This window comes from Siphateles boraxobius, unplaced genomic scaffold (assembly GCF_051911475.1).
Source record: "Siphateles boraxobius isolate OS27281-9 unplaced genomic scaffold, OSU_SipBor_1 86, whole genome shotgun sequence".
Lineage (NCBI taxonomy): Eukaryota > Metazoa > Chordata > Actinopteri > Cypriniformes > Leuciscidae > Siphateles > Siphateles boraxobius.
The window spans coordinates 5,612,543-5,623,731 of record NW_027509215.1 but is presented as its reverse complement, the minus strand read 5'-3'; the positions used below and the strand labels follow the sequence as shown (position 1 = coordinate 5,623,731).

General features: G+C 33.7%; 1 protein-coding gene across 3 annotated transcripts; it reads right to left on the bottom strand.

Moving 5' to 3' along the window:
* Positions 1-801: 801 nt before the first annotated feature.
* Positions 802-10,724, bottom strand: LOC143731407 (CD48 antigen). Of its 3 annotated transcripts, XM_077222323.1 has the most exons (8): positions 10,627-10,724; positions 9,797-10,102; positions 9,226-9,483; positions 9,003-9,122; positions 8,153-8,208; positions 7,885-8,040; positions 7,578-7,745; positions 802-2,643 (listed from the first exon to the last, which is right to left on the bottom strand). In XM_077222323.1, exons 1-7 carry the CDS (start codon positions 10,673-10,675, stop codon positions 7,590-7,592), a joined length of 1,101 nt encoding a protein of 366 aa, XP_077078438.1. In that variant the 5' UTR covers positions 10,676-10,724; the 3' UTR covers positions 802-2,643; positions 7,578-7,589. The 3 variants fall into 3 exon arrangements, with proteins under 3 accessions (XP_077078438.1, XP_077078437.1, XP_077078439.1); XM_077222322.1 differs by lacking the exon at positions 802-2,643 and having other exon boundaries at positions 7,566-7,745; positions 10,627-10,684; XM_077222324.1 differs by lacking the exon at positions 802-2,643 and having other exon boundaries at positions 7,566-7,745; positions 8,159-8,208; positions 10,627-10,684.
* Positions 10,725-11,189: the final 465 nt, after the last annotated feature.

The window sequence follows — 11,189 nt, the reverse complement described above, 5'->3', positions numbered from 1 at the left end:
AAAAGATTAGGTTTTTAAAATATAAGCCTTTCATTTCACAACTGCATTGTTGATAATAAATTTGTATTAAAAAATAAAAATGTCATATAATTAACAAAAAAATAGTTGTTAAAAATGTATGAATTAAATTGATTAGACATTTTTCTCGATTATTAAAATTCAAATCAAACATTAAATTTGGGCAAAAAATGAGAAAAAATAGAATGGATTTCATATGGGCCTAAAATTGATATATATGTATACAAATCTGAGAAGATATTAATGGAACTTGTGTGTTCTGTTTTGGTTTTGTTTTCAAAAGGTTTCCTTACTCATTTGCATGTGTTCTGTGCACTTGTTAGTTTCCTCTGTTGTTAATTAACCCCTCACCTGTTCTGTTACAACACATTCTCATCCCAAGGCGTCATTTTATTCACACTTTTGACCATGCTTCCAAATCCGACGCGCATGGCACCCTTTTGCGTCAGGTAGATGACGCTCATCCTCGGGCGTCATCTAAGGCCTTTAGCGTCAGTTAGATGACGCTTCCGTTTTTAGCGTCAGTTACATGACGCTTCCGTTATGGGTAGGTTTAGGTCTGGGGTATAGGGTTAGCGTCTCATATTGACGCTAAAGGGTGCCTTGTGCGTCGGATGTTGAAGCATGGTCAACAGCGTCAGTTAGATGACGCCTTAATAATCTCTGTGTATATTTAGTCCCTGGTTTCTGTCACGATACGGTTTCTTTTCTTTATTAAATAATGAATTAAAACAAACAAAAGCTACCCCGAGGGGGAAAAACACTTGACTGGACCACTGACAATTAATTGAACTGATAACTTTTATTAATAAACACAGCAGATGAAACTGTGTTTTATTAATAAACACAGTTTTTTTTCATGAAACTTTTGAATTCATGAAAAAAAGACCAAAGCATTCACACACATTGAAAATGAATGAAAATACTGTTTCTTCAAAACATTAAGCACAAAATGGTACCATGTTGAATATATGTTTTAAATGTACAGTAGCTAATATAGAAAAGACATGGCACCCTTTTACAATGAGGTTCCATTTGTTAACATTACATTAGTAACATGACATATGAACAATACTTCTAAAGCATTGTTAATCTTAGGTCATATCAAAGTTGTATCTCTTAACATTAGTCATTTTTTAGATATGTGTGTGTTTTCCTGGTCTTAAAGTGTTTATTTAAATTTCACTTAGTCATTAAACACATATGTGAATCATATACCTGTAGGCAACAATACATCTATTCATCTTAAAACCTGAAACCTCCTCATCTCCCCCATAAAACCATGTGAGGGGGCTGAGATGAGTGTTAAAGTCAATACTCTAAATATGTGTGAATAGTGCATGAGGTTTACTTTTGTACAATAGAAAATATTTGTCAAAAGAGCACAAAAATGATAGAACAATGTGTGTACAACTCCAGTGGAATTCCTCCCATTGATATGATTTAGTGTAATAGACTTGCTAGCCTAGGGCATAAAATAATGCTTGTAAGTTATATAATAATAAGTTGCATCTAGCGGCACACATGTAAAAAAAAAATAAAGTATATATTTTCCAGTAAAAGCTGCAAGAAGAGTTAAACACAAGCTTGAATTAAGTAACTACATGAAGAAACAGAACAAAGATACATTTATTTCATTAGTTTATTACATATTTTAAAAAATATATAATTTATACTTCCTTAATTGCAAAGGAGCTCTGTACAAAAGATTTAAAAATTACTTTCAATATACCAAACAGGGAGATGGGGGCGGATAAGCAAGTGAAAGCCCCCAGCATCCCTTCAAAATAACTTGGTCTTTCCAGGAAGTGGTTTTGTCGAGTGTTGCCTGCAAAGGCAGAGACAAATCTCTAACAGAAATCTATAGAAACCACGTGAGATTTTACATTCCTGTCTGAGTCACAAGTACAACACTCCTGAAATTTTACATAAAAAAAAATAAATTTACCACTTCTTTTATTTATTTAAAAAAGACAGAACTTACACATTCAAATATTTCGAACACACCATAAATTAGCTGGCACATATATAACATATGCTGCTTATTTACAACTGAGAATAACAATGACATCCTGAACACATGATACTGTATCACTTCGAATCACTGTAGTAGTTCAGCTTTATTGAAAGGTCGATTTTATTATATTTTATTCTGATTTTGGATGTAATAATAATAATAATTTGTTACATTTATATAGCGCTTTACTGGTTACTCAAAGCGTTATACATGGAAGGGGGAACCAAGATTCATACTCGGCTGGCAGTTTACTGACCACAGCATAAACGGTTTCAGTTTCAGATTCGGGAAGTTTTGGTTGCTTCTGAATGGTTCAGATAATGGCTGGTGCATTTGTGTTGCTCAGTATCATATATTTATCATATTTAACTAAGTTTAAGTTTAAGTTGTTATTCCAAATTAAGACATTTAATCCAAATAAATAAAATTTGTAAATGAAATGCAATTCAGTGAGAGTACATTAATTGTTTAATCTTCACCTGATTCACAGAGTCAGGATTGGATGAGGTGTGTTTGGTGACGGTAACATCAGGTTGTCCTGAATCTCCTGTGTGAGGATTCTCTGATTTCTCCAACATCTTCAGTAACTTGTGTGGCTTGATGTTCTCCTGGGGACACAATGCAATTAAAATGTCAAACTGTTGGTTTGGCTGAAATAAGGGGTCCATGCTCATATACAGACACTAACAGAAATACTCCAGGCTTTTATTTAAAAAAACTGTACTTTCTGTAGACCTAGAGATACAAAACCTGCTGCATACTTGCACTTCAGAAAAGAATCCAAGGCACTTATTTCAGTCCAAAAAAAGTAAACAAAAAAAACAACTTTTTTTTCTGAAGAAGTGCCTTGGACTCTTTTCTAAACTACACAACTTAACATTGACATTCACAAGAGAAACGTGAACTGAGGAAAACTGAGGTCTTAAAAATACATGAATTAGGTAACCGCTGTCCCCTCAGACACTCAGAAAATCACATGTTGTTATCTCGAAATTACGGTAATTATGACAACAGTGACAAAGAAAACCAGAAACTAAACAAGAAAATGAAACTAAACATGACTTAACAGAAACTCACTTCCCAACTTCTGCATGGACTGTTTGCTCAGTCTGCTGGGCAAATGATGTTGAACAACATTTTCAAAACCACAATTTTCAGTGTACAAGCAGTGAACATGTATGAACGTCTTGCTCTAAAACACTTTTTAAACTCCGACCAGCTATTGTATATCTCTTGTACAACTAAAACTGAGGAAAATGTTTCTTATTTCAATCTGGAATTTTCCAAATGAATATTCAGGGTTACTTTGAACCTTCCAGTGATCAGCATCTGTGGAAAGACTGAGAAAAATTACAGCAAATGCACTTCATGGAGTCATGAGAAGATAAGATTAGAGAAGATTTAAATACAGGAGTTTTAAGCTTGTGATTATCAGTAATAGGAAGTGGCAATTCCTGTGATGACATGCTAGGCCCTGTCTACCAATTTAAGAGTTAAGTGTGTAATTTCTCTAGTGGAAACAAACAAGTTTCATAGACACTGTCCCCCAAACAGACGAGTTGTGTTTCAAATTATGTATGCTGTGCACTTACACTATACAATATGTGCAACACCATGTAGTGCATGAATTGGCTTTGAGAAAGGTGTATTTTCTCAATTGGAACACGTTCAATAGGCTCCACCATTACATCTATTTATATTGATACGTGAGAAATATTTTAGAGTCAATACTCTAAATATGTGGGAAGAATGATTTAGGTTTAAATTTATACAATAGAAAATGTTTATCAAAAGATCAAGACTGCTATTTCTTGTAATATTGCAATTGAGCATTTTTGTATGTCTTAGCATAGCTGGACAAATGGACAAAAAACAGAAGAACAGTTAAACACAAGTTCAAAACAAAAGGACAGACTACAAAAAAAAAAGAGACAAAACAAACAACAACAAAAAAACGAACAAGAAAAGATTAAGTGTGGGAAAAAACTTAAAGCAATACAGGACTTGGTTATAGACTAACACATATTCCACGAAGTGGTTTACATGTGTTGATTGCAAAGGCGGTAAGGAATATCTAACAGAAAATATGTGAGATTTTGCATTCCTTTTTGAGCCACATGTGCAACAAATTTACATTAAAAATAATTCTGCTTTTATATATATATATATATATATATATATATATATATATATATATATATATATTAGTGGTGGGCCGTTATCGGCGTTAACGTGCTGCGTTAACGTGAGACTCTTATTGGGCGATAAAAAAAAATATCGCCGTTAATCTATTCACAAAGTTGTGTTGGGATCATAAAATAGCTTTTTCGAATATCGTTATATTTTCGCGCAAATCGCGCAGCAGGGTAATTTCCTGTCAGGGACACAAGGTGTACACTTTTACATGTTACGTTGATCGTTCCTCTCGTTACTTTACATGTTGTTAAATGAGTTTATTCCAAGCGCACTCTATCTTTTTTATGGGCATGAGCGATGCTCAATTTACAAATGAATCACTCTTTTGGGTCGATTCTGTTCAAAGACTTCATCAAACAAGTTGGCAGATCTGTCTAAATCGGTTCGCGAATCAGTTCTGTTCAGTTCCTCACGCACTGAATCGTCTGAACTCTGAAGCGCGTTCAATCACACTCGACACGGAGTCGTAACAGGAAGATTTAAGAACATCAAGAGCTACAGTTTAGTCTAGTGAAAGCAAATCTGCAAATGCATCATATTTTAGCCAGCGATGAAGATCTTTATTAGTTGAACATCTTCGTAAGCTGTCTGTGAATGAATGATTCCACAGGACGATACATTCGATTTCATTTCATTCAGGTAATACATTTTACAACCAAACAGATTATTACGCCACGATAGCACTACTAAAAAGTATGACATTATCCGTTGGACATATACATTAATTTATAGGCTACAAAATAAATAAGCTACCATTGTGTAGGCCTACAGTTTATGAAATCAACACCCGCCATCCCGCGGTAATGTGTGTGTATTGCGCAGGGGCATAGTCACACGAATAGTTTACATTGATTGAAACTAATTTGTTTAAAAAGGATGAGGCTATTGCCGGTAAAGGCAGGTTAACATAAAATCATTATGACATATGACATTAGTTTTTGATCAAACGAGCATCTGGTTTGGCGATGCAAAAACGGACTGTAGCTACGTCGTGCTTATTGTTTTTTTCTTCTTCCAATTAGCCTACTATGTTTAAAAAAAAACGACGAAAACATGTTACTTGTTCAATTAATAAACAGTTTGTTTGATGACAAATCGCTAAAGATGAAATTGGACTCCCTTTCTGTCATTGTAATTGTGCGTTTTATTTATTTATTTTATTTTAGAATTTTTTTAGAATTTTGACCGATATTCGACTTTTGCTCCTCTATTGTCGAATGGCATTTTTTAAATTTTTAAATTTTAATTAATTTTTTTTTATTTTTAAAAAAAAATTAATCTATGCCCACCTCTAATATTGTTACGAATTTGCGTGGAAGCAAAGGCAGTAGGCGGATCTAAATGCAGCAGTAGACTTTAATTACAGATAGGCTACAGAACAGACAAGATACTCGTGGTACGCACATTAAAACATACATTCAATAACTGACCACGAACAAAAGAGCAGACAGGATTTAAAATACACAGACGGGATGAGGGAACAAGACACAGCTGGGGCAAATCAGAACACCGAGCGGGACCATACAACCTAACAAGACAACACACCTGAAACAAGGGACCTAATAATGACATGACTAGGATAACAGACTACAATTAACAAGGCACAAACTGAATAAAAGACCAAAGACAGAGAAACCACAAACCAGAAACATGACAAAATGAATAAACACCGTAACATTTATATATATATATATATATATATATATATATATATATATATATATATATATATATATATATTAGAGGTGGGCATAGATTAATTTTTTGAATCTAGATTAATCTCACTGGAATCTTGGAATTAATCTAGATTAATCTAGATTAAAATGGCTCATTTGAATTCTGCCGAAGGCATTCAGAATATGTGTGCTACCCAAATAAAGACTAAAAGTAAGTCTTTGAGAATAGTTCGCCTCGCGTAGGGATGTGAATTTCTGCCAAAAATGCCATTCGACAGAGGAGCAAAAGTCGAATATCGGTCAAAATTCTAAAAAAAATTCTAAAATAAAATAAATAAATAAAACGCCCAATTACAATGACAGAGAGGCCAATTTCATCTTTAGCGATTTGTCATCAAACAAACTGTTTATTAATTGAACAAGTAACATGTTTTCGTCGTTTTTTTTTTAAACATAGTAGGCTAATTAGAAGAAGAAAAAACAATAAGCACGACGTAGCTACAGTCCTATTTTGCATCGCCAAACCAGATGCTCGTTTGATCAAAAACTATGTCATAATGATTTTATGTTAACCTGCCTTTACCGGCAATAACCTCATCCTTTTTAAACAAATTAGTTTCAATCAATGTAAACTATTCGTGTGACTATGCCCCTGCGCAATACACACATTACCGCGGGATGGCGGGTGTTCATTTCATAAACTGTAGGCCTACGCAATGGTAGCTTATTTATTTTGTAGCCTATAAATTAATGTATATGTCCAACGGATAATGTCATACTTTTTAGTAGTGCTATCGTGGCGTAATAATCTGTTTGGTTGTAAAATGTATTACCTGAATGAAATGAAATCGAATGTATCGTCCTGTGGAATCATTCATTCACAGACAGGTTACGAAGATGTTCAACTAATAAAGATTTTCATCGCTGGCTAAAATATGATGCATTTGCAGATTTGCTTTCACTAGACTAAACTGTAGCTCTTGATGTTCTTAAATCTTCCTGTTACGACTCCGTGTCGAGTGTGATTGAACGCGCTTCAGAGTTCAGACGATTCAGTGCGTGAGGAACTGAACAGAACTGATTCGCGAACCGATTTAGACAGATCTGCCAACTTGTTTGATGAAGTCTTTGAACAGAATCGACCCAAAAGAGTGATTCATTTGTAAATTGAGCATCGCTCATGCCCATAAAAAAGATAGAGTGCGCTTGGAATAAACTCATTTAACAACATGTAAAGTAACGAGAGGAACGATCAACGTAACATGTAAAAGTATACACCTTGTGTCCCTGACAAGAAATTACCCTGCTGCGCGATTTGCGCGAAAATATAACGATATTCGAAAAAGCTATTTTATGATCCCAACACAACTTTGTGAATAGATTAACGGCGATATTTTTTTTATCGCCCGATAAGAGTCTCACGTTAACGCAGCACGTTAATGCCGATAACGGCCCACCACTAATATAATTATATATATATATATATATATATATATATATATATATATATATATATATATATATATATATATAAGAGTAGTTTACATTAATTTACATATTCACCATCAATAATTTCAAAACACAATGTACTTGTTGCTTATTTATACCGAGAACAACAGCCTCACTGTTATTTGAATCACTGTAAGGTTTCAGCTTCATTAAAAGTTCACCTTTATTATATTTTATTCTGGTTTTGGATGTATGGATTCATCCCTGGCTGGCTGTTTATTGACCACAGCATAAATGGTGTGATCAGTTTCAGGTTTTGGTTGCTTCTGAATGGTACAGTAGATAGTGAGTGCTGCATCTGGCTTGCTGTTCTCTGTTAGTGTTGCACTCTGAAATAAAGAACAAAATCATTTGCGTTCATTAAAACATTTTTTCAATACATAATTTAAACATCTACAGATTCTCAAGTGCCTGAACATGCCTGCAAATGGATTTTTTGTGAAATTAGAGTAAGAGTTTGCTCTTCACCTGATTCACAGAGTCTTGACTGGGTGATGTCTCGTTGGTTTCCATCGTAACATCAGGATATCCGTGTTCTCTTACAGTATCATACAGTGTGCAGGGATTCGTTGATTTCTCCAACGTCTCCAATGGACTTTGTTGTGGCTTAATATTCTTAATATTCTGACAACATTCAATCAACATCAGATTCAGTGATGCAAAACTTGTTTCAAAAAGAGATAAAAAACATTTATCATCATCAGTTGTTAATAAAGAATAGTAAAATAAAACTTACATCAACCTTTTCATAGACTGTTGGTTCATTCTGCTGGTCAGGGGAGAAGGACTGATCTGAAAGCATCGTAAACCTCATCACTCTATTCAAAATACAATGGATTTAGGATGTTTATTAAAAAATCTTTATTATTAAAGGCACAACTGAACTTTTAGGAAACATCCTTCTAGCATTTTAATTCTGGCATTTAGAACTTTAATTAAATATCCATGTATGAATAAAAATGCTAATATTAAATTCAAGAATTGTTATATAACTGGTTGTATGATACATTATTAATCTTTCTGTGTTTCTGTAAGAAAGACTAAAGATTTACAAAAATTATTTGCAATTTGGTTTAGTTTCAACTTTACACTGTAGGTTAAATGGTTAGTTTTATATTTCATTCAGCCAAACATTTAATTTTACACACATTTAGTCAATGGTTAAATCTGCAAATGGTCTCCATGCTACTAGAAAATAAATGTTTTTTTTGTTTTGTTTGTTTTTTGTAAATATATTTTGGAATCTGAATTGATCTATGAAGAATAGTAAGTAAAGTTATTTCAGTTCCATATACTCATTCAAAAATGGAAAAAGTAGGATTGCATTACATTTTGATGTCAAATTTTAACTGTTTAAGTGTTTTTCTTACTGCTGAAATAAATGGATGAGACACAAGATCATAAGCTTTGTGCAAATACTGTAAATATGATTATATTTGTTTCTTAAAATTAATAAAATACATTTGACATACAGTACAGTCTTTTATACTCTTGTTTACTAGTATCACTCAATATGAAATAGTGAGCATTAATTAAATTCTCTATAATGTGTCTTTAAAATGAATGTAAGATTAGATGCTTTGTACCTTTTTTTCTCTTGTAGAGACACCAGCCGATCACTGATGCCAACAAAATCGTTGTCAATATGCAAATAAGGGGGATAATCCATGAGAGATACCGTGATTGGTTTACAGCTTGTGGTTTTTCTACATGAATGATAATACAAAAATAATCATTTTAGATCAGTGTTTAGTTACATTCTCTCATACATATTCTCTTTATGCATATGTAAGTGTATACAGTACATACCTTGATTAACAGTGCAGAGTTCATTAACCTTCTGTATGGCAGTCTTCGAGCTCACTGGGTTGCTATGGTTACACATGATGTGGTCATCACTGCAGTTCAGATTTAAAGTATAGTTATCTGATGATGTCTCTTCTGGAGAACAGCTGCTACTATTATAGATGGAGCTGATGATAATGTTACTTCCTTTGCATGTAAAGCTACAGGGGTCAGGGCTGGACCAGTTTGAGTTTACAGTGAGGACTGGAGCTTCCACTTCATCTGAAACGCACACGCACACACACACACACTTGAGTAAACTAGAACCAAACACAATTTATTCATACTATTTTGTTCAGACTTCTTGAAAAGAACATGAATAATTTTGTTAACATACTAAAGTATATGCAGCAGGTTTTGAAGTTCCATGAAAATTTTTTTTTTACATAAATTAAGTTTAAAAAAAAATCATATATTAGCGCATTGTGCTCTGCATAATTCATATTGTTTTCTAAAGAAAACCAACTGAATAAAATTAACATGGTCTTAGTGTATATGCAGTAACATCATAGATTAAACAGAACATAACACTCACCTATAACAGATACTCCGTATGTTACAATATTGTTCTCTGATTCTCCACTTGTTCTTGCTGTATAGAGTCCACTGTCTGTCTTCTGCATGTTCTTCAGTGTGAGAGAGAAGGTTTCATTATTGAAATCCACTCTGTCCTTGTAGGAAGAGTGAGGGTTTACTTTAGTTCCACGTATATACATAACTATATTCTCTGATTTATATTTTGTCCAATATAGAATAGAAAACTCTGGTAGTTTCTGTGTCTGTATATCCAGTTGAACAGAATCTCCCGTCTTCACAAACACAGAGATCTCAGCACTGAACCCTGAGGAGAGAGAAAATAAGACTTTGATTAAAGGACAAAGTTTAGAAACTATTTGCTAACAGGCTTTGTAGCATACAGTACTTATGGGAAAACAATTCTTTCTCCGTAAAAAAGAGTTCCAAGTTCAAAACCAAAAAGTTCCATCCAAATTCCCAACCAACAGTAACACTTACCAGCATAATTAATAATGATGTTCAAATTATATGTACAAGGGCTTATGGGTATTCCACCATCATCGAATCCCATTATATGTGACGTAGTTATTTAACCTTAAATCACCCTTATTTCTGAACTCTGATTTTTGCTGTATAACAAATCAGTTTAATCTTGTAAAATCCTGGCAACATTTTAGTGAAACGTTTTTTAAGTGAAGCTCTCTTAAAACTCAATTACTCTGTCAAAAAAGACTGCCAACTAAACAAAAACTAAACTACACTAAGAATTAAAAGTTAATTTCAGAAAGAGTCTTAAAACCTACTTTCACTTAATCGAAGGTATCATAGTAAAAAGATTGGATTTTGTACCTGTGATGTAAATAAGAAGAGAAGTTAACAGGAGCAGCCTAAAAGCCATCGTAGAAAACACAAATGGCCGTTTATGTGCGGGTTTTTCAATGGAGGAAGTATGACTTCCGCATTGCTCTGTGCTTTTTCAAATCCTGACTGTAAGGGGACTACTATAACAAAGTGCAAATATGATTTTATAGCTATAAAGAAAACGCCTTGCATCCTTTGAGTTCATGTGTGAAGAAATTCACTCCTAAAGAGTCAGAAAGTCAAAGATTGCCCAGAAATAAACAGCAAAGCCAAACAACACAAAACTATTGCTAATATTTTAGATAAATGAACATTGTTTTCCTTCCACAGGGTTAATAGCTTTTCCTACAGCCTGTAAATGTAGTTTGGTCAAAGGGTTGTATGGTTTGATCTGACTTCTTTCTTTTAAATTCATGAAGGGTCTTTCTGCACTTCACTGTCCCCCCAAGTCTCACTTCTTTACACCTACACACATCCTGTGTGCACATGTGGTTAAAGGGATAGTTCACCCAAAAATAAAAATTACCCCATGATTTACTCACCCTCAAGTC

Bases quoted from the DNA above. Each gene is read 5' to 3' on its own strand.
- LOC143731407 (XM_077222323.1), bottom strand. From the start codon at position 10,675: ATGGCTTTTAGGCTGCTCCTGTTAACTTCTCTTCTTATTTACATCACA. The intron at 10,103-10,626 runs GTACAAAATCCA...CTCTCTCCTCAG, and splicing joins TCTTCTTATTTACATCACAG to GGTTCAGTGCTGAGATCTCT. The intron at 9,484-9,796 runs GTGAGTGTTATG...TGTGCGTTTCAG, and splicing joins ATACGGAGTATCTGTTATAG to ATGAAGTGGAAGCTCCAGTC.